This window comes from Gobio gobio, assembly GCF_949357685.1.
Source record: "Gobio gobio genome assembly, chromosome: 12".
NCBI lineage: Eukaryota > Metazoa > Chordata > Actinopteri > Cypriniformes > Gobionidae > Gobio > Gobio gobio.
Genome location: NC_137105.1, coordinates 20,377,826 through 20,402,246, shown reverse-complemented (window position 1 = coordinate 20,402,246; position 24,421 = coordinate 20,377,826). Strand labels below are relative to the sequence as shown.

At 38.2% G+C, this 24,421-nt stretch overlaps 2 protein-coding genes across 3 annotated transcripts; both read left to right on the top strand.

Moving 5' to 3' along the window:
• Window positions 1-283: 283 nt before the first annotated feature.
• On the top strand, window positions 284-4,389 carry ccr6a (chemokine (C-C motif) receptor 6a). Its single transcript, XM_079831804.1, has 2 exons — window positions 284-372; window positions 1,782-4,389. The coding sequence occupies exon 2, from the start codon at window positions 1,797-1,799 to the stop codon at window positions 2,910-2,912; it is 1,116 nt and encodes a 371-aa protein (XP_079687930.1). The 5' UTR covers window positions 284-372; window positions 1,782-1,796; the 3' UTR covers window positions 2,913-4,389.
• A 3,847-nt stretch (window positions 4,390-8,236) lies between these two features.
• Window positions 8,237-24,376, top strand: acbd3 (acyl-Coenzyme A binding domain containing 3). Of its 2 annotated transcripts, none has more exons than XM_079831128.1 (8): window positions 8,237-8,563; window positions 9,659-9,800; window positions 12,406-12,546; window positions 12,799-12,957; window positions 13,729-13,903; window positions 16,770-16,956; window positions 17,710-17,994; window positions 22,391-24,376. In XM_079831128.1, the coding sequence occupies exons 1-8, from the start codon at window positions 8,296-8,298 to the stop codon at window positions 22,603-22,605; spliced, it is 1,572 nt and encodes a 523-aa protein (XP_079687254.1). In that variant the 5' UTR covers window positions 8,237-8,295; the 3' UTR covers window positions 22,606-24,376. The 2 variants fall into 2 exon arrangements, with proteins under 2 accessions (XP_079687254.1, XP_079687255.1); XM_079831129.1 differs by having other exon boundaries at window positions 8,241-8,563; window positions 17,731-17,994.
• The last annotated feature ends 45 nt before the right edge of the window (window positions 24,377-24,421 follow it).

The following is a 24,421-nucleotide window of genomic DNA, read 5'->3' as shown; positions in this document are numbered from 1 at the left end:
GGATAGAAAATGTAGTTCTGTTTAAAAAAAAAATTAAGTTGTGCAACAGTTTTAATGTCAGTGAGAGTGCCGTAGAATTGACAGTGAAGTTAGTCTGCAAGACTTTTTGAACCGCGCTGAAAGCAAATGTCTGTTGGGTGGCTCTTTAATCTATTTAGTAGTACACATGTCAGGAAGCTTTGATGGTCTGACATTCACACCTACACCATCATGTTCCTATACAGCACCGCCTCCTGCTTACAGGTCCGATAATTGTCAATATTCTTAGTACGCAGCAACGCCCTGCCCAAGTTCTTTCCTTATCAGAAACCAGAAGGAACAAGTCAGAAACCTTACACAGCATTCCATTTAGACTTGTTTCGGTTGACACTGGTAAGTCACTTCTTTTTTTCCCTGTTTCGGTGATCCAAGTCAGTGCCTTTGTTTTATTACCTACATGTGTAATCACGCAGACTGGAGATAATTCATTTGTTTTAGCCTTGGAGTTGTGGGAAACAAATTAGAATCAATTTCTATCTAAACTGGAAGGTTTTAGTGTGCAGGATGTGTATTTAAGTGAGACGCTTAACTATATTGGCCCATTAAGTGAAATACAAAGTGCGTCTTAAAAAATTTAAATACCTTTTTCCGAGCATTCTTCTGTATACCAGTAAATATACCCTGTAAAAACTATATATATATATATATATATATATATATATATATATATATATATATATATATATATATATATATATATATATATATATATATATATATATATATATATAAATGTATATGTGTGTGTGTGTGTAATATTTCAGTTCCTCTATTTTTTACGTTTCTCTGTATGTGTTCTTGAATTAACATTGCCCCTATATAACAACTATGACATGCAAACCTAGAAAAAAACGCTTTTTTTTTTAATGCAAAGATTTTTGTCAAATTATTGTTTGGATTTATGGTACGCACAGAGGGGTTTTTCTTTTTCTTTTAGCTTTACATGTGTTTTCTAGAACCTGCGTGCGTTTTGTCTGGTTTTCCATGTTTAATGCTTGCTATAAAACTTATGAACGCACGGAAAGTAGAAATTTGATTGAGAAAAATTCTACAAAAAAAAAATGCTACACTTTTTCTAGATGAACATCCTCTCCGGGACGTATGACCACTAAATAGGTTATGTGCAATGAATCGCCTGCTATGTATGTGACCTGATTTTCTGCAGATTTCCTCTTTCTGCAAAGGTAAAATTACAAAACTACAAAGGCCTGGTGTTGAGGCAATTGTTGGATTTAACCTAATCTGTCCTATAACTCACGCTCACAGATTAAGAATATTAAATAACAGCGATGGTACAAACTTCATTCTTAGAAAAAAAAATTAAGAACAAAGCTTTTTTTTATTGTTAATTTGTTGTTGATATTTTAATGTCCTATCACTCATATTCTAGTCTAATATTAGTCTAAACGTGTTTTTTGTTTTGTTTTCTACTTTATTGTATTGAGATATGATAGTATAGAGAAGTGAAGTAGGATAGAGAGAGGTGGACAGGATCAAGAAAGATACCCGGGCCTGAACTCCAACTCGCCCGAACTGCACCACATGTCAGAGCTGCTATCAGCTTGGACGGCCAATATTATTAAGCTACTAATCATCTTATTAAATCATATAAAAAAATCTGGTTGAATATGCCATTTTTAAATTTTTAACTCGATTCTATTTTAGATTTGTCAAGCGGTTTTATCTTGACACGCAAGTTCAAATTCGACTGATGTTCCTATTCTTTTTTTTTTTTCTAACAGTCACAGAAGGAGAAAATGAGTGGTTTTGATTATGAAGACTACACTGTAGATTATGCAGGTGCCGAGGAGCCATGTTCGACCGAGCGCAGGCTCATCATTGAGAACTTCCTCCGGCTATTTATTCACCCCATCATATGTTTTGCTGGTTTAATAGGCAACGCCCTCGTGATCGTGACGTATGCCTGCTACAAGCGAACCAAGTCCATGACTGATGTGTACCTGCTGAACGTGGCCTTCGCTGACATCCTATTTGCGGTGGCCCTGCCTTTGATTATCTACAACGAGCAGCGCGGGTGGACTATGGGGAACTTGTCTTGTAAGCTGCTGCGTGGCATCTACAGTGTGAACGTTTACAGCGGCATATTGCTCTTGGCTTGCATCAGTGGAGATCGCTACCTTGCCATCGTGCAAGCCCGTCGGTCTTTCCGGCTGCGTTCAAGCACTCTGCTTTACAGCCACCTGGTCTGTGCAGGTGTCTGGGTGCTGGCCTTGCTCCTGTCTCTTCCCACCTTCATATTTAATGAGCGTTACCAACCTGGCTTAACTCCATTCAACAATACGAACAGCACAGACCACGACGACAGCCCGTACGTGTGCTTCTTCTCGTTTCAATCGAGCGAAACGGCACGTGCAATGAAAACCGCGGTGCCCAGCTCTCAGGTGGTGATGGGTTTTTTCTTGCCGCTGCTGATCATGGGATTCTGTTACTCCAGCGTCATTGTCACTCTCCTTCGGGCCAAGAACTTTCAGAGACACAAGGCAGTGCGTGTGGTCCTCACCGTGGTCTTTGTGTTCGTGGTCTGCCATATGCCTTACAACATAGCGCTGTTATATTATACCATCAACATTTTTGAACAGCAGGAATGCAGCCATGACGAGGCCGTTTCATTGACCATGACCTTCACAAGAAGCCTGGCGTACCTGCACTCTTGTCTCAACCCCCTGCTGTACGCCTTCATTGGAGTGAATTTCAGAAACCACTTCCGTAAGATCCTACAGGACGTCTGGTGCTTGGGGAAGAAATACATGTCAGCGAGACGTTCCTCACGCGCCACCACCGAAATGTACCTTTCCACGCGGCGCTCTATGGATGGCTCGACCAATGACACTGGCACTTCGTTTACCATGTGATTGGATGCTGATTGAGGTCAAAGTACCCAGCATCGTGACTGACAGACTGATTAGCATCTATCAAAAATGATCATCTTCATGTTGTTCCAAACCTGTATGACTTTGGCTTTTGTCTTCCAAAGAAGAAAGAAAGTCATACATGTTTTGACCGGAACAAAATGATGGTGAGTTATTGATGACAGCATTTTTAAATTAAATTTTCCTTTTAATATTTTTGATTTTGAGAAATTCTACCAATTACAAACAAAAGAGCGAACCACATACAAACCATTTACAGATGAGATCAATGTGGTTCCTTGTTTGCCATTGGTAAAAATAGCGAAGTGTAAAAAGTCCACTGTATATGAATTAATTTTGCAATTGAATTGCACTATGTAGTAGGGTACAAGAATGGGGCTAAAGGCACACCTTAAGAAAAATGTGCTTTTCATTAATCCCATAGTGTATGATTGCAGAAAAAAATATATATGTTTGTATTGATTTTGTGTGAAAATAAATCATAAAAGTGATTTATTGCTTAAAAATCATATAAATGTATGAGGTGGCGAGGGGGGCTCACCAGCATGGGGTAAAAGGCACACAGATTCAAATACTTAGTTAAAATATGTTTTTAATAATGTCTAAGTTAATACTTGTTCAATACAATCACTTTAGCAAAGTTTGAACCATTTTATGTTTTTGATAATTCATTTTTGTTCAAGAAATATGCTGTCATTCAAATGTTAAAATAGAAATATATTAAAAAAAATATAGAAACAAAATTATTTTAAAAAGTAAAGATTCTGAAAGCATTGGAGATCCCATAATAATATAGTTTTACAGAAGTAACAATAAGTGATATTTTATTAAACGATATGATTAATATAATTTTTTTTTTTTTTAAATATGATGGTTTCATTATAAATATGGTGATTATCTCTAAGGTGGACAGTAGACACCCAACTTAATGTATGATATTTACAATCTGAATCTAACCATGTCATGTCAACAAATGGAAAAGTCAGCCGGCTATTTATTATCATGTTAAATATTGTGCCTTTAGCCCCAAATACCATACTTTTGCATAATTATTAAGAAGACCTTTGTTTCAAAATATATTCAATTATTTTAGAGATTCTTATTTGCTACTTAAATCTACATTTAAAAACAAAACATCAAATTAGTGCAGAATCAACTTTGCGTTGCTGCCCGCAATCTCTGCAAAGATTAGCCAAATTTCCACGTGCATCTTTAAAAGGGGACATTTTGGAAAGTGCTGAGGCAAGATTTTGCGCCATATAGTGGCTTAGAGGAAAATCAAATCAAAGGAGCCTTTTACCTCATGGAGCCTTTAGCCCTGTTGTACCCTACTAATGCAGAATGTTTTTATTTTTCTATTTTTACTATTTGCCTGTTGTACATATTTGTCTGCACCGATGTCCAATGTACCTGAGATATTAATACGGTTTTATCTAAATAAATTAGGGAAAGTTTTATAATTCTGAAATGAGAACTAGCTTCTTTTATAACTCACCAAGTCTATCTCTGCAACAAATAGATCAACTGACTTTTTTTCTTCTTTTTAGTTTGTTTGTGCTGTAATAATGCATGATTTATTTAATTTCTGATCTGGTAAACATTTAACATTTTACATCAAGCACAAAAGATTTGTATATTATGGCATGGCCTTTGAGACAGGACCTTGTTTTTTTTTACCTGGATACAGCTCCTCCTACCCTTTTGCATTACATTCCTATATACAAAAATTAGTAAATAGGGGGGAAAAAATTATTTTTATTTAAGTTTCACACAATTGATCTGCTTGCTTCATGTTAATGCTTTCTTTGCTTATTTCCTCCTTGTTTCTCTTTTTACCCAACTTCAAGGTTACAGGTTAATGTTTTCGTCATTTATTGTTCCCCTCTCTTTCCCCCAATTTCAAAGTTACAGGTTGTGTTGATTTGTCTCTCTTTTCTCTCAAGCTCAAATTTACAGGTTGATGTTTTCTTTGCGTATCGTTTCTCTCAAAGTCTCTCATTTTATCCAAGCATAGGGTTACAGTTTAACGTATTATTTTTCCCATAAATCAAGGTTACAGGTGAACTGCTTTGTTTCAGTGTGAACTTCTCCATTAATGAAATAATAGACAATGTACTTCTATATTAGTTTTGTTTCTATTTGCTTCTTCAGTGTCCCATAGCTCACTTCTACAGTATATGTTTCTAGAATTGCATGAATAAACATTTCCACCATATAGACCCTTTTCACATTTCCGGCATTCTCAGAAGCGGAAGTCGTCATAGTTGGGTAAACTTGTATAGCGGTGAATAAGAGACTATACAATAAGTATTTTTTTGTCTGTTTGCATTTGCTCAAATAGCAAAAGAAAAAAATCCATAATAGTGTTTTCACTAGGCCTACTTTCAAAAAGGAAAAAAGTTGGTCAATTTTACCGCTGTATTAAAAACACACTCGGAACGGTAACTTTTTTAGTTTTGTCATTTGATGCAGGTAATAAGTAAAAATAATTGTTTTATTTATGAAAATATAGAAATAAAAAAAAACTTTGTAGGATTTACGATGCTGATTAATTAAATGCGTCATCACAGTCCGTGAATTTGTGTTTGCGTGACAGAACTCTCTTACTGTCCTTCACAGGAAAATAAAAAACTCATGTTTGGAACTACATGAGGGTAAGTAAATGGTGACTGAATTCTTTCGTTTCTTTTTTTAGTGAACTATCCCAAAAACTTAAAGTTAAAAAGGATTCTGTGATCCTCAAAATGGTTTCTGTGTAAGTGTAACACTGTGCGTGTTAAAAATTTAAGACTGTGGTGTGTTTAGTCTATCTCTATTTTTTTTTACGGTCTATGGTCTAACTTCATTCGAGTCCCGAGTAAAAGCATCCTCTGTTGCCCCCTATTGATGGTGAATAAAAGAGCACTGCAAGTGAATGACCAATTGTTCATTTTTATAATTGCCGCTCAGAAACTATTGCCAAACATTTCAAGGTAGCTGTTATTTTATTAAAATAAAATAAAAAATCCTATCTTGGCAGACTGATAGCTGATAAGACAATCAATCAACGTCTTGTCAGTGTGAGATTTTTCAGGCCAAATTTCTTTTAGTTGTTAAATTATTAGGGGCTGGCTTGCAAAACTAATTACAAAACAATAGCCTACATGAAGAGATTAATAGAGTGGGGGTGAAATATAACATTAATAAATGGCAAAACAATGTTTAGCTTATTACATCGCTTGACGTAAAGATGGACTGACGATGCGTACCGTGAGTAGCTGTCATCTCTCTGTGATATTAAAGCGTTGATTCTTCAAATGGAGCGTAGGCTAAATTACTTCTTTAGTCCAGACAGAGACAGTAGGAGCTACTTTAACTGGACTTTAGCATAGTCTAGCCCAGTAGTTCTCAAACTACGCAGCACCGTGACAACCTGTTTGCACTGGGAGCGTGCTGTAGACTATTTTCAGGCGCTGCGTAATATCATTGCGCCTGCTGCACCCATGGTACGGCAGCAAAGTTCCTTGATTATTACGCAGAAATGAGAGTATAGTTCCTAGCCATATCGGCCTAGAAAATCACAACTTTTCGTTTTCCGTCGGTCTTTGTACACGATGTAACTAAAAGAGTCAAGTTTTAAATAGGAAAAATATCGAAACTCTTTGGTAATTTTTGAGCGAGATGCTAACGGTCTAATCAGATTCAATTATCTATGCTAAGCTATGCTAAAAGTGATACCGCCAGTCCCGGAGATCGGCTGAATGGATTCGAAAACAGTACAACTCAACTCAAAAAAAGTGTAGTGTTCCTTTAAATTAAACTGTACTGTATTTAACTTTTAAACTTTACTCAAATAAAGATAAAATAAAAATGTATGTGTTTTAACATTAATTTATTTAGTGATTCCTCTGCGTACCACTAGAGGCAGCCAGAGTACCACTAGTGGTACTCGTACCACACTGAGAACCACTGGTCTAGCCTACTTCACGGCGGTAAAGTATAGACATTTGGTTTGATACCCATTAAATCGCAATTTCCTTTTTTTTCAGCCCAAACCAACTCTGATATAGCCTAAATAAACAAATATCATTGCATAGCACAAGGCTTATTTCAAGAAATCATATATATATATTATACACTAACACTATATTGCCAAAAGTTTTGGGACGCCTGCCTTTACATGAATTTTAATGACATCCCATTCTTAATCCGGTTTAATATGGAGTTGGCCCACCCTTTGCAGCTAACAGCTCCAACTCTTCTGGGAATGCTTTCCACAAGGTTTAGGAGTATGTTTATGGAAATTTTTAACCATTCTTCTAGAAGTGCATTTGTGAGGTCATTCACTGATGTTGGATGAGAAGGCCTGGCTCACAGTCTCCCCTCTAATTCAACCCAAAGTGTTCTTTCGGGTTGAGGTCATGGACGTGCAGCCCAAGTTCCCCCACACCAAACTCGCTCATCCATGTCTTTATGAAACCCATTCCATGAAGCTCTCTACGCACTGTTCTTGAGCTAATTTGAAGGCCACACAAAGTTTGGAGGTCTGTCTACTTCTGTGCACCGTGTGCCTCAGCATGCGCTGACCCCCCTCTGTGATTTTACGTGGCCTACCACGTCATGGCTGAGTTGCTGTTCCCAATTGCTTCCACTTCAGTTGACCGTGGAATATTTAGTAGTGAGGAAATTTCACGAAAATAGACTTATTGCACAGGTGGCAACCTATCATGGTACCACGAATTCACTGAGCTCCTGTGAGCGACCCATTCTTTCACAAATCTCTAGTGACACCTGTGGCTAGTGATTGGAACATATAGCCTAGATATAATGAATTCAACAATTAAACTATATGACATAATGATATGAAACTACGATCTTGCGTTGGACTTGTGGACATGCGCATAAGGAAATAAGTCCATAAGACCGCAAGTGCACATGAATTGCGCCATTCGGGACATTTAGGCTTTCTGCTTTTTTTCTTGCTTTCCCAAGTGTAGGTTACACGTACATGTTTGGTTCATATTTGTTACACTTTCATATGTGCCGGTCGCTATTTATTTCCCGAGTCATTTGTCTTGATTTCTGACACACAAATCAGATAAACACGTGTGTTTGCGCATTTTTCTCTCTTTTCCGAGGTCACGGTTTTTATCTGTGAATTATGTTTTTTCCTTTACTTTTATGCAAAACACAATATTGTTAAAATAATTTATAAAATAAAATAAAAATGCTCTCGATGCAAAGCTTTTTAATATGAATAAATGCAGAATAATTGGTTAAGGTTTTAAAGCTCTTGTAGTCAAACATTTCTACGTCATGCTGCCGGAAGTTCCGGCGGAGCAGGGCGGAAGTAGGTACGTGGCTGCTTCAGCTGACATTCTGCACGATGGCGACAGAGGTTCAGAGCGGCGACCTCAACAGTGCAAATTCAAGCCGGCTCGAAGTTTCTATCGACGGTTTGACTCTAAGCCCGGATTCCGAGGGCGAGCAGGAGCAGGCCGAGACGCCCGCCGCCCGGCCGGAGGAGCAGAGCGCTGACAACCCTCTGAGTGTCGATGGGGAGGAGGGCGAACCTGCCAACAGCGGTACGATCGAGAAGAAATGGGGCTTTGATTTAGTCGAGCTCTACGGGCTGGCGCTCAGGTTCTTTAAAGGTATTTTATTTCACTATATACACTAATATGGACATTGATTAAACGCAAACATTTGTTAGCATGGTCATCTCTATGCTACAGACTCATTTCTCACGGTTGTTTAGATGTAGTGAGCTCGTGGTTTTATTTTTAGGGTCCTTTTCATTCTTGTTTGGTTTAAACAAAAAAAGTTCTGATTATACCGGTCTTGTAGTTGACTTCTATCGCAGTGTTCAAGGGTTGAGGTCTTCTATGTAGAGGAACTGCCCTGACCGGTGACAGCACCACTGTGTGTCATGTGCCTGACTTCTGTCTTAAAGATACACTATGAAAGATTGCATAAATATTCAAAATAGACTAGTGAACCACGACTCCAGAGCTTGGTTGGTCTCTTTGAAAGTGAGGTGTGTTGGTGTAGCACTTTTTGTTTTTGTCCATTAAGATATTTAGTCTTTTTTCGCAGGTCTACACCCATTTCTTGTCTGTGGGCTTTTGATGAATGAAGTATGCTTATGTGTCCATCAGCTGTATAGTCTAAGTGCTGCAGCAGCTCTTCTAATTATACACATTAATGCATAACCGATGTCCCAATCAAGATGTTTCAGTTTCCAGCCGAGTACTAATGCCACTAATGTATCTTGCTCTTGACTTTCATACACAAAAATCTTTTACACAATTTACAGAAAAATCATGATCATCTTTACATGATTTTGACATTATCTTATCTATATTAGTGATTTGGAAATGGGCATTAATTTAGCCAGATTCTACACTGGGAGTTTATGTAAAGCTATGAATTAAATCATAACATTTAAAAACTGAAATAAATCATTTTAGAGTAAAAGCAATAGAAATTGAACACTTACTAAAAAAAGATCATGTATTTTATGTTTACCTGCTAGTCATCTGACCATTAACCATCAGAGAACAGTAAATATGCAAATGTGTTGTTAAATTGTTCAACTATTAACTTAACATCTCATGGGGTACCTCAAGTAAATATTTTTCATCTAAGGTGTTCAGTTGTGGAAAAACTTTGGAAATCCCTGTTCTAATGTAACGAGAACCAGTTGCAGTTTTAAAGCCACATATTTGTGTGTGTTTTTTTTTCCTCAGAGAAAGATGGGAAAGCCTTCCACCCGACCTATGAGGATAAACTTCGTCTGGTAGCCCTCCACAAGCAGGTGTTGCAGGGCCCTTACAACCCAGATGCTTCCCCTGAGGTGGGCTTCTTCGATGTGCTGGGAAATGACCGCAGGTAAGAGCAGTAATTTGATCTTTGACCTTAATGTGTCTCCCTGCTGTTAGAGTCACATTAGCATTTTAATGAATATGCTTTGAAATTCATTCATTAGTAGGATGTTAAATGCAGGAGAGATTTTAATTTAATGAATATCTTTTAGTGCTAGTAAAGTGTTGTCCTTGAACTGTTTTATTTGTACATCGATAGCATTAAAGCTGCGGTCCGTAACTTTTTTGGGTTAAAAATGATCCTAAATAATTTTTTGAGCAGGTACATAACCAGCCATTGTTCAAAACTATCTGCTTACTAGGGCTGTACGATTAATCAAAAAATAATCAAAACCGAAATTCAAAACCTCTAACCGACGTATTTTTCCCATGTTGGTTATTTCGATTTTAGTCACGTGACTCCGTCCCGTCAGTCACATCAAGTGCAGTTTGCAGGCACATAGAGAGATACAGGAGCAGTTATCTTTGTTTATAGATGCCCACAATCACTTAAGTAACTGCATGTTTTACACAGTTTATACAGGTAAGTTAATTGTCGTTCTTATAGCCTACGCGCTGCCACACACACACACACATACTCACACACACACACACACACACACAGACGGCGCGCGCAAGCCCCAAAGCCAGATCGCTTTCACTTTCGTCCTCATAAAGTTTGTCTAGTAAATGTGTTTAAAGGCTTGCCAGTTTGAACATTTAAAGCGATTGTGCACTATTAAACAACGTATCTGTTCAGTGCTCAGATTTTTTCTGTGACACAGAGAGCCAAGCCGTGTCGCGTGAAGGCAGATCTCTTTCACCTGCATCCTCACAAAGCTTTGTCATTTGTATGTGTTTTAAGGCCTGCCAGTTTGAACATTAAAGCGATTTGAGCCCATCAGATGTGTATTATGTTTGACTAATGCCTGATATATTGTGACAAACGAACACTCAGACAGTAGCTCGCACATCACGTGAAGCTCGTGCGCAGAGAGCAGCGCAGAAACGCAGTGTCAACGCTGTCCTATGACTAAAGTAAAGTCACTAAAGTAGCTTAGAATCTCAGCCGTTATAGGCATATATTTTAATACCTTTGAAGTAAGTACAAACCACAGCTTCATAATGAATAGAGACGATATGAGTTATTCACACACACAATCACGCTCTCATTAATGCATTCAACTAAATGTAATGTAGGCCTACTGTGTTAATTTATCTGTATCTGATGTACAAGCAGAAATCTGCCCCATAGACAATAACTGCTGAAAGTGAACCGTTTCCTTCAAGTGTTTTAAAATCACAATGCACTTTTTCATTAGAAAAAAAAAATTCCACCTTTAATAGTTGAAAATAATCACAGTAAAAACCTTATCAGGAACTTACTCAACCTTATGAGGGCAAAAAATGGAAAGCAACAAAAAAAAAGAAGCAAAATAATCATTAATCGAGGTAAAATGTTCAATTAATGGAGGTTTTTATTTTTGATCAAATCGTTACAGCCCTACTGCTTACCTTAGCTCGCTTTACAATGGAAAGCTTGTAATAATGTTTTTAATTCTAGTGGTACTGGTGGATTTCCGCGGAAAATTCGAGCATATCTTTGCGTCATTACGTCACATCTGTACACATAAAGAAGGTGTCCCGGCTAGTAGGCTATATTGCGTTTGAGGATGTTGGAGGTGGAGATTTATAGCCTTTTCTCACAGCACTTGATATAATTAAACTTATCAATTTGATGGCGGATCCAGAAAGGTTCAAACGACAATCACCAGTGACAAGTTGAGATTCAACCGTTGTAAAATGCAAAAGACTTCGGAGTGGCTACAGAAAAAAAGAGTCCGCGTCCGTTTTGAACCCTTTTAAAACGTTTACAGAGATGCCTTTTTTCTGCTAGACAGGTAATTGTGTAACAGTAGCACACTTATTCGCTTAATTCATACAGTTACATAATTTTCTTTGTTGTGCCTTTCTCGTTTTGCTATGTATATTATGGTAAATATCAATTATTTTGTGCTAGCTATGAGAGGGAGCAATTCCCCTCTACTCCACATTAATTTGTTGGTATGACCATTAGAAATTAGACTGCACAGAAATGGAAACTGAACTACAGGTAGCCCTAATACACATTAAATGTAGTCACGCAATGCTGATGTTGTTAACATTAACAATTTGAAAACAAAGTATAATTTGCACGGTTTGACGTGATATAAGCGATCGCTATTTAATCATCGCAATTTATTGCAGTGCTTTTTTCCCCTTAGTTGGTCAGAACAAAAGTGGATGTTAGCTAAAAAAAACTTTCAAAAAGTAGAATCTGTGATTCCGAGTCACCGTATCATGTTGCGCGGTGACTTACAGCCGCACTCTCCTAAAAACACTAGATTCATCCACGCCGTGCCGAGGCACAATTCACGTAACGTTGATAATTCCGCAAATAACTGCAATTGCAGATTTTGAACAGAGATGGCGACAAAGAGGAAAAACTACAGACTGCAGCTTTAAATGTTGTAATATTTTTTTATACATATATGTATGTTTGTTATATGTATAATATTTATATATAATATTTTACTGATAGTGTAGATGCTATAAAGTTGTGTAAACGTTTTATTTTAATATACTTTTTTCAGAAGAGAATGGGCATCTTTGGGCAACATGGAGAAGGACGAGGCCATGCTTGAGTTTGTTAAGCTGTTGAATAAATGTTGCAATTTATTCGCACCTTTCATCGCATCACACAAGATTGAAAAGGAGGAGCAAGAGAGAAAGAGGTCAGGCTTTCATCTTTTTGCCTTCACACTTTTTAATTTGAATTAATTGATTTACTTGTTTTACCCTTTAACCAGGTGGGTCTCTTGAGATATAGAATTCTCTCAGAGAGATCCACAGCATCAACAAAAATTAATTGGGCTCCAATAAACAATTGATCACCCTAAACAACATGTTTAAAACCTGAACACTCTGTAACCTCATGGATGGATGGATGTGTCTCACGTTGTGTATGTTTTGTTTTTTCTGAGAAGGCGCGAGGAAGAGGAGCAGCGGCTCAGAGAGGAAGAAGAACGTGAGAGACTTCGGCAGGAGGAGGAGAGGCGCAGGCGTGAGGAGGAGGAGAGGCTGAGGAGAGAAGAGGAGGAAAGAAGACAAATTGAGGAGGAACGACTCCGTGTAGAGCAGCAGAAGTGAGTCACACCAGTTAAATTATTCCAGAACGCCATCATTTGAAAACTTCCTTTTGAGAGACTTAATGCTGGAATACACTACACAGCTTTTGCCCAGATTCCCTGTCTGGAGGAGTTGCTGAAAGTCAGAGCCAGTCAGACGATTTGACCAACTTTCGCAGAAACTTGGCCAATGGCCAGAGACTCCTGACTATGATTCCATTCAGTCTGAAAATATCAAACATGTTTTGATATTTAGATCTGATTTTGGATGCATCTCCTAGCAGCGAGGCGTGTGTTTCTGCATGAGTTTGTTGTGTTTGGAATGACTTGAAAGTCTGGTAGTGTGTGTTCCTCAGTCGTTTAGTGTATGATGTCCAGTTTTTTTTCTGTAACCATTTACAAAGTCGGCAAGTGTATGATGCCTAGTGTTTTAAAATGTGTTCAGATTATCTCAGTTCTCTTTGATACTAAAACGAAACCTTGGGCAACAAATAAATGGAACTTGGACGACTGATAAAATTAAACTAGAACTGTCAACACTTTTAAAAATTGACAGATGAAAAGGCGAGAAAGTCTTTAGCACCACTTAGAACAATCTTTCAACCATCTGAAGTAATGGGTCGTGATTTCAACTGACATTTGCATGATTTAAAATAAAAAATTTTTTACATGGGGCGAAAAATGTTTGTGGTACTTTTTTAGTACCAGTATTCTATGCTATGAAACCATAGTGAGGTACCACATGCTTTATTGTGCACTTTTTTTTTCTCACTCTCTCTGGTGTGTTAGGCAGCAGATCATGGCTGCGCTCAATGCGCAGACAGCGGTGCAGTTCCAGCAGTATGCAGCGCAGCAGTACCCCGACAGTTCGGAACAGCAGCTCATCCTCATCCGGCAGCTGCAGGAGCAGCACTATCAGCAGTACATGCAGCAGCTGTATCAGGTGCAGCTCGCTCAGCAGCAGGTGAGGGCCTATGATCCCACCCATTGACACTGCTTTTGTGATCCATGATTACATTTTGAAAATCTACACTACTGTTCAAAAGTTTGCGGTCCGTATGATTTATTTTATTCAGCAAGGATATATTGAAATAACAGTAAATAATAACAGTAAATAATGTTACATAATATTAAGCAATTACAACAGTAACGGTCTTTGCACACTGAGTTTTCGTATGCGGTTTTTTTGTATTCGTCATCCTTAAAATTTGTCACACAGAGAAACCTTGCACACTGAGTCCGTGGCAAAAAAATTCACAAAACAATTCAAATGGACTCTTCAAGCATTGAAGAGGATTTTGTTGTCCTCTCTCTTCTTAAAAAGAGAAAAAGAAAGAGAGATTGCTTGGAGAGGAAGGAGAGTTCCACCACCTTATCAAGGAGCTGCGGGATTATCCCGAGTGATTCAAAGTTTACTTCAGGATGTCAGGATGCTTTGGTAGTAAAACTGGAGCCACATGTTAATATATTTGTCATACAGTGCTTTGTGTTGCGAGACGAAGTGGATAAACTTGTCAATTTTGGTGTTCGCTTGTATGGTGGCTCTGAATTGTCATAACACTTCTCAAAATTATTGCTATGGATGTGAAAAATGCAAAAATTCGAACCTGATCTGAATTTTTTATGACCGACGAAGGTTTCGGAGGCAGTGTGTAAACGTGATTGACATAATGTGCGGTCGTATTTATTTTTTAACGTGCGAAACATTTTGGAAGAGAATTTCAGACTCCGTGTGCAAGGACCTTAATGCAGAGTTCACACTGCATGGTTTTAGGCCCAATTTTCATTTGCCGACAGGTTTTGCGAAATCACAGGCAAAACGGTGCTCATTCACGCGAGTGACATTCATGCAGTGTGAATTATCAGAGGTGATCTTAGAGAATCGCAGATGAGTCACAGACGCCTATGAGATATTTGGCATGCTAAATATCTAGACCTGTCTGTAATTCAAAATCCTGCTGTGTGAAATGTGTTCTGCCTGAAAATTATTTCGGAGATGACCTACAGCCAAAGAGAGGGCAAGATATAGGGAAACGGGAAGTTTGGGGAGGAGTTATAGACCAGAATATCAGTATTTTAATAGATGTATTTACAATTATATAAAACGGAAACAAAGCGCAAACATTTGCTTGACCAGCTGCACATTGTACAATTATTTATTTACCTCCAACCTCTCTTGTGTGCAGAACACACAATCCTTGCTCTCCACGTCTCCCCAACCATTTCCTCCTCCATCTTTTTTTTTCTTTCTGCAAATCAGCGCACAGACAGTTTGGATTGAAAGCTTCTTGGGGGCTATCATTTTAATAACAATTCCAGTCTCGTGCGAGAACTCTGGTCTGATGCACGTGTGATCTTGCGTTGTTTCTTTGTCACATCCCGCGTGTGTTTGGTTGTGAAACGTGGTTTGTGGACAGAGTTGTCGTAAAGTCATGCAGTGTGAAACCCCCTGTTGCTGATCCATCATGCAATGTGCACAGAACAGCAACTGAATGCTACCCCAGATAGTTGTGCAGTGTGAAAAGAACACCGATCTGACTACTTTGAAAATCGTGCAGTGTGAACTCGGCATAAATCAACGATTTTACAAAATATTTCGGTTTCAAATAAATGCTGTTCTTTTGAACTTTCTATTCAACAAATCCACAAAACAATGGAGAGAAGTTTTCCACGAAAATCTTAAGTAGCACAACTGTTTTCAACATGTCAAATGTTGAAGAAATGGTTCTTGAACACCAAATCAGCATATTAGAATGTTTTCTGAAGGATCATGTGACACTGAAGACTGGATTAATGGCTGCTGAAAATCTGTTTTGCCACAGTAATAAAGTACATTTGAAAACTGTGTTTTGGTTTCAAAATGCTCTCCGTCCACACTAGTGTTTTTTTTAGCATTTTTTGAAAGTTTCTCATCCACAATGAAATGTCAGAATGCTAACTGCGCATGCGTGATTTATACAGACGGAACATAGTGTATATAATAAAGTTTTATGTTTGGTCTAAAAACGCAACTGCTCATGTTTTGCCGCAGGACAGCAATTGCGAGTAAATTTTCTGTCATTTTTGCAGGACTGCAATATGAAGAATGTACAAAGTAACATATCTTTAGCAACAGTGTGAAAGTGAACAGCACATAACGGGCACAAAAGTGATATAAACATATCTATCGGTTCAATATGTGTCACATGATTAAACGTGCGTCATAGTTTTCAAGTACCTTCGTTTTCACAGTCCACAATACAATGCGAAAACAGCGTTTTCAAACAAATCCACTTGGGAAAGCGTTTTCAAAAAGTTCAGTTTTCACAAGACAAAAATGCCATCTTCCGTGTGGACCGAAAGCAAAAATGGAGAGAAAAAGATGCGTTTTCAAACGAAAATGTATTAGTGTAAACAAGGCCTGAATATTCAAATAGAAAACAGTTGTTTTAAATTGTAATCATTTTTCACAGTATTACTGTTTTTACAGTATTTTTTTTATCAAATTAATGCAGTCTTGGTGAGCATGAAGAGACTTCTTACTGATCCCCACATTTTTGAGTGGTAGTGTATGTGCTGATGTTCATTCAATATGAAAAGTTTTAAAAGTTGATAAGCCTGTTTACTTTGCATTCAGAACAGACCTGCAACCCAGCAGTTAAGAAAAAATTGCAGTGGTAGCGTTTGTTTTGCAGGTGTAAAGTTATCAAGGTAGATTGTTCAATGTGTTTTACACACCCGTCACTGCAAGCTAAACTGGTTTTATTGTCATGTAATAGACTTTGACTGATGCAATTTATTTTGGTTTCTGTTGTCTCATACCAATGTTTTTATTGCACTGTTTTCTTCAGGCTGCCTTGCAGAAGCAGCAGGAGGATGCTATAGTGCTGTCTACATTAGAGGCCAGTGAGGTGTCAGCGCCTTCTGCTGGAGAGGAGGTTCCCACACTGAATGGACAGGCAGAGTCCACTGCTGACAGCTTAGAGCGAGAGCCGGACCTGGAGCCTGCAGACGAGGTTACTGAGAATGGACCCACTGGTGAGATGTTCGATTTAATTTTTTTTTCTTTTTCTTTTTTTTCCTACAACTTTGTTTGAGTGCTGCTAAAGCCAACTTGATATCAAATTGGATTTACTTTCTTAATATGTGTATTGCGATTAATCAATGTGGTTTCTTTTTTACGATGCAATCGATTTCCTATAGATAAAATCAATTCTTGCCTAACATTTTTGTTGTCCTGAATATCCAGTTTTACTTGTGTGTAAATGGGTTTCAAATGCTGTTATAAATGATGGTTAATTGTGAGGAATTTGTGAACTTGTGTTTGACATTCACTTTTTTCATTGTGTAGTGTTTCATATTAAGTGCATTTCAGTTTAAAATAGGGCTGGGTTGAAAATATACAATTCTCGATTCTCATTTTTATGAACCGTTCTTGATTCTTAAATCCCAAGAACCAATCTGTTAGTCCATGCTATTTTGAGTTGATGCGTGAACAAAACATTATTTGTAAGCCACCTCCCACCCGCTGAAATCACAATATGCTTTGTGCTTCGTTACTTCTGATTTGAAACTCCACTTTCAAATTGTCAATTTTATTATGAAATTAACAATAAATTCCCTTAATTGTTTATCTTTAGTTTATCTAATATATCCAAATGAATCAATATCGAATTTAATCGAGATCGAAATTTAATCAAATCACGGTATCTGTGTCAAAACCCAGCCCTAATTTAAAATATGAATAAATCCATCCATTATTTACCCATATCCCATATTCCTGGTTCTCAGACTCTCCCCCTGTAATAGCAGCCCCCTCCATGTGGACCCGGCCACAGATAAAAGACTTTAAAGAGAAGATCCGTCAGGATGTGGACTCTGTGATCACTGTGGGCCGGGGGGAAGTGGTGACCGTCCGGGTCCCCACCCATGAGGAGGGCTCCTATCTTTTCTGGGAGTTTGCCACCGACTATTATGACGTTGGCTTTGGAGTCTTCTTTGAATGGACTGACTCTACTAACGCATCGGTCAGCGTGCACGTCAGCGAGTCTAGTGACGAAGAAGAAGAGGAGGAAGGTGAGGAATATATGCATGAAATGTCGATACCATTATCGGCTGATATTTAATTGTGCTTTTTTCTTTTATTTTTACATTTAGATGACCTAAATTACCCATCTAAGGCTCACTTGGAGTATTTTTTTTAAAACACCAATAATAATGTCTTAAATGTAGGGCTGGACGATTAATCAAAAAGTAATCGAAACAAAATTCAGAACCTCTAACCGATATAATTTTACCCTTGTCGGTTATTTCGGGTTTTTTTTTTTTTTTTTTTTTTTCTGTTTATACTTTCCCCTTCAAGGGATAGTTCACCCAAAAATGAAAATTACCCCATGATTTACTCACCCTAAAGTCATCCTAGGTGTATATGACATTCTTCTTTGAGAGTTATATTAAAAATGTCCTGGCTCTTCCAAGCTTTATAATGGCAGTGACTGTTGGGTTACGCAACTGCGAGAGGTGCTACACTTTTTCCGTAAGTTGAATACGGAAGGCAATTCTCCGGAAGCTACATAATTTACTCACTTTTACTCACCTCACTTCAGTGCTCGCAAGCTATTTTCTGTGACACAGAGAGCCAAGCCACACCGTTTCTCTGTAAGCGCGTGAGCCCTGAAGCCAGATTACTTTCACTTGCGTCTTCACAACATTTTTTAAATTGTATGTGTTTTAAGCATAGACTGTAAAAAATATGGACGTAGTGTCCGTGACGTCACCCATAGGATTCTGAAGAGCAGTTTTGAAGCGTAAAGTAGGGTCGAGCTGGCCGTTGCCATCTTGGCAGCGCACGTCACTCCCGGATAACAGAAAATGGGCAAAGAGGCAGGATGTGGGCGGAGCTGAGGTGACATGATGACTAACAGACAGCAGACAAACGACAATCCACCTGTCACTCAAAGTGGCCACGCCCTTAATTATGTAGAACTTTAAGGCTTTATATAATGTAAAGAATGAGTTATAAAAAAATTCACCCCCCTCACAGTTGTCATGAAGGGCAAAATTAGCCGTATAGACCAAAACCACAATTTGCGCCAGGCTGTAAACATGTTTTTTCTTCTTTAACCTTAGTTGGGCATTTTAACATGGAGGTCAATGAGATTCTGTTCCCTTCTGGAGCCTGTCTCTAATGGCCAGTCGATACATTGCAGTTTAAGTCACTTCCGTATTGGCTTCAAGAGAAACTGGGGGAGGTTGCCGCTTGGTTTTAAGGCTTGCCAGCTTGAAAATTCAAGCGATTTTAGACTGATACATTGTGGCACATGAACACTCATACAGACAGTAGCTCGCACATCACGCGAGGATCACGTGCACAGACAAACATTCAGGAGCACAAAAAAACTCAATGTCAACGCTGCCCTGTGATTTATCACGAAAGTAGCTTAGATACTTAACTATGTAAGATTTTTGCAGTAAAATATCCAAAAACCTCTAGGCCAGTGTCATATATTTTGTTCAGTTGAGTACTTACAATATCCCAAGTGTTTCCAACTATTGGTAAATTGTGAGAAATTGCTATTTTAACCAAGGAACCGGGACGTGTGAGCTATGTGTTTGAGGGAGTCGCCTGTCGATTGCCTCATATCTGCGTTACCCTCGGTTTTATTTAGCAGAAACGCTTTACTCTCACTGCAGTGTGAACTAGTGTCATAGCAGCCGCCGAGCGAACGTCATAACTTCCTTTTCAACACACTCAGATATATCTAACAGGGCTCCAGACTAACTTTTTTCACTAGGAGCACAGTGGCCCCCAACTGAAAATTTTAGGGGCACAACCAGAAATTTTAGGGGCGCACACCGTAAATCAACATGCTAACCAAATCTACTAATTTCCACTGTATTACTAATAGGGATCAGTATCGTTAAGGTTTTAATGGTATTATACTATTGTAATTACTACTCATAGTTTACTTCATAGTAGTAATACTACTATGTATTACTACTCTTACCGATACTGCTTATCGATCCGGTACTTTAACAGTATTCTTACCGGTTCTTTTTATTATACTTTTTTTATTTTTTTTTATTTAAAAAAAAAAACATAATTAAGAACATAATTAACATGGCTTTATAATCTGAAAAGTAAAATATCTATAGCAAAAGAAACCGCAAAGTTTGAACAAAAATATAAAACATCTATTTGTAAATGGACCAGTGTGCAGGCATTCAGAAGGTCTGCTAACATTAATATTACAGTAAAGAACAAACCTACAAAGAAATCTAATAAAGTAATGAAATGTAAAATAACACTGCATAGTTTTCACTGTATAAATTGATAGATTAATGATTATAAAAGCTAAAGTTATTAATTCAAGAGATTTGAATATTTTCTATTTGCCTTTTGTTCGATTCGAATGAATGGCTCAATCGTCAGCAGGTTTATTAGACGCTGCCCCTTTAAGACCGATCGAATGTATAACTAATAATATCATATTCTCCTATTTCTCCAAACTATTTACGCCCCTTTAAGATAAAAACTGTTAAAATTACTACTCTCTAATCCAGTCATTTTGACACCGGCTATGTGTTGTTTATTTTGATGGTTTAGACGCACACACGAAGCCTAAAATATAAAGTGCAAGTCGGTCCATTTCGCAGCACACACGCCGCCTTGAAGTTGGAAACAGCGTCTCTTGCACGGATTATTGTGCATTTAATAGCTCTTTATTATCAAACACATCCCGCAGTTTAGCAACAGTAGAGACTGCAGTTTACAACAATCACTGAATCTGACGGTTAGTTTAGGTTTAGGGAGAAATGACAGCGCAAGGCTGTGAAGGGAAGGATGAGCTCGACGAACACGCCTATAGGAATAGTTTTACTTCATACCATCTTTTTATAATTCTTGGAAGCCAAAATCAAAAATAAAATTAGATTAATATCACAGCACATCCCTAAAGTTTAAGCAGACTAAACTTCTGTGTAGTTCTCTTGGCCATCGTCACTCATTAAGCTGACTGTGGTGTTGTGTTCGCTGTAGCTCACTCGCTTTCTCTCTCTTCTGGATTGCAAACGGCAAAAATGCATCACGGACAAATGGTTTAATATTATCTCATATAGAAACGGCTGGCAAAGATAGAATTTGCCAGACATAACGTCTATCAATTATAATTAGTAAGTGTATTTTCTTAATTTCTCCAGTACCGACAGCAGGCAAATTTACTGGTCGCACATGTGCGACTGGATGTAAAGTTCAGTCGCACACTCTCAAATTTTAGTCGCAAAATGCGACCATTTAGTCGCACTCTGGAGCCCTGCCTAATACGATAAAGTAATACGACAGAGTTGCGTTACCTCATACTCATGACTGGAAAAGAGGAAGTGGCGCCGGCGACCGTGTCATAATAAAAGTCCCGCTGGCGACTATGCCATAATAACAGTCCCGCTCTTCAATCGCTCCTGCGGCCTTGCTCAGCTCCACAACACTCTGTCCTGCTCTGCTTCATATTACAGTAATGTTAATAATCACATCTATGAATATGATTTCTGCTCGAGACCTATCCCGATTCTTTTCCACCGGCTGTGAGCTGAAGACCACATGTCCCAAGATTCTGCGCTCAACCGTGGCATCATCAAACTTTGTTTTGAACAGGTGACCTCTAGTGGACGGAAAAGTTACATAGTGTAGCTTTAACAGTTATAGCATTGATTTTTCTGCTTTTGAAGTAACTACAACCTACAGCTTCACAATTAATAGAGAGACGGTATGACTAATTCACAAACGCAATCGCTCGCTCATTAATGCATTCAAATAGGCCTACTTGTACTGTGATTAATTTATCCGTTTCTGATTTACAACGAGCAGAATTCTTACGACCGCTGAAAGCTGTTTCCTTCAACCAAAATCACAAAGATAAGAAATACAATTACCCCACCTTTAATAGTTGAGCATATTTATAGTACAAACCTTGTCAGTGAACTATGAGGGCAAAACCCCCCAAAAAACGTAAAATTGTAATCGAGGTAAAATGTTACATTATTCACGATTTGATTTTAGGTCATATCATCCAGCCCTACTTAAATGTATCTTTAGCAAATCTCAAAATGAATAACCATTATGCAACATGCTCCAGTTACACTCCATTTTCACATTTGCATAATTTCCAGTTTATAACAACAGTTCACGCTTTCGCATTTATTTCATGTAGATTTAGTTACAAGAAGAATTGGCTGTTGTCATAGAAACTTAGAGGACTTTGGGTGGTATTCCGGGTGAATATTAGAAATGCGTTCCGGGAGCACTGCGGTATGATCGATTTACAGGGGCAGAGGCTATTTTTTTTATTTAGGCAAAACTCTTTAAACTGTGGAAGTACTTTTGAAATAAAGGCCCAGATTCTTTGTTTTGTGATTCTGTTGTTTTATTTTCTGTAAATATGAATTGTAGATTAAAGTCCTGCTCTCTTTCGCTCAGGTGAAGTGCAGTCTGAGGAGGAGAAAGCCAAGAAGGAGGCTGGGAAACCACAGGTGGATGAGATAGTGCCGGTGTACCGGCGGGACTGTCATGAGGAGGTGTACGCTGGGAGTCACCAGTATCCCGGCCGTGGGATATACTTGCTCAAGTTCGACAACTCCTACTCGCTCTGGAGGTCTAAAACCGTCTACTACAGAGTATATTACACCAGATAAGCCTGGAGTCAAGACTGTGGGACAGGAATGTGTGCGAGTATGTTAAAGAGATAGTTGGAAAGAAAGAAGGATCAAAATAAGGAAATTTACAGGATGTCTACTACTGGGGGAGGGACAAAGAGATTTAAAATTGAGTGTGTGTGCGTGTTTCGATGTGTATGCAAACATTGAGTGTGTCTGTCATGCTGTTTGAGTCCAGGAGGAATGGGCCATGTACATGGCCCCTCTGTTTTGCACTCTAAAAGATATATTCTAGGATTTTGTGCTTGATGTCACTGTCCTCTACCAGTGTGACTAATTTCAGCCTCCATCTTCTAATTTCATCCAAAGAGGTGCAGGATAAATGTGTGTATCCTAATTAAACGGCCTACAAACGTCATGTTTAGATAATAAACAACGGAGCAAACGCTAACATGCCTTTCTCTTGGAGAACTTCCTTAATAAGGTCAACACTGTGGCGTGCATCTATACTCGTGTTTCTCCCCCTATCAGCACACAGGACCGAACACACATCTGCGAGTGTGAGGTAAAACGAGCGGACGGGACTTTTCTAATGATGCAACGGTGGATCTGGAGGCCTTTATGAAAAGAGAATTTGAAGCATTTTCTAAACCGGATGGATTGTATCTAAAACATTTAATATTTATTAATCTCTGTGGTAGAGTAGGGTCATGTATGTGTCTGTAAGTCATATAACATTTATCTCATCTCATCTTCATTCGCTTCTCTGCTTCCACAGAGCCCCAGATTTATTGTCTGTGTTCTTTTTTGTTGTTGTATTTTTTCCCCCTTTATCATCAATGCGATATTTATCAGTATTGACTTTTTAATGTGGCACAGCAGGTAGTTTGAGATATTCTTGCCTTTCAGTTTGGTCATTTCTTTGTTGTTTTATGCATGTAGTTACAGACAGCCATGTCGGAGCTTAAAACTTAATGTATATTGATTTAAACTTCTACTTGTCACACTTGGTTCTCTTTGACAGAAAATAACAAGCATCTCTCATTGTCCTTTATATTAATAATGAAGTGTTTGTATAGCTGATGAGACTAACTAACAAAAGCAGAATTTCAGTTGCTGAATAACATTTTCTGTTATTTATTGGACTGTTCAGTGTATTGAAGATTATTACAGTGAAGTTGCTGAGAATTTGCAGACTGTTTCTCTTTTTTTGCTTCAAAAATATCTGGTCTAGCCACTCTGGATTCGTCACTGAGTGAAATGTCGCGTTCATGATTGTATGTCAAAGATGCCTGTGTAATGCAGGTCACTGCTATCCAACTGTGATCTAACATCGTCCATATATACAGATACAGATGCTGTTACACTGTGTTCACATGGTGAATAAAGCAGGTGTGTTCGAGTGTTAAGAGCTGAGATGATTCAGTGTTCAGAGAGCGTCATGCTAAACCTGTCCAAAGACTAAATTCATGTCACGTGTACAGTCGATTGGTTACAAAAGTTCCTGTGTTTTATTCTTTCCATGTATTTTTCTGTTTCTTTTTTTGTAATGCTGATTTCAGGCCTTTGTATAGTGAAATGTAACATTTGGGTATGGTATTCAAAGTACGGCTTTTGGGGAAAAAGACAATGAGCAATAGGGTAATTGATCTGAAAATTCTCTTCATATTTAAAGTGGAAACTCCAGGGATTTTCTGACCGGTAAGGCATGAAGAAGTGTTTTTGTATTGGTTCTACTAGTGTCTGATCTGTATGCATTCGAGGATGAGTGTCCTGAAGTGTATCTTTGATTAAACTTGTGTTCCTCTGTAAGTACCGCCTGATTCATTTCTGATGCCTGTCTATTCATATGCTT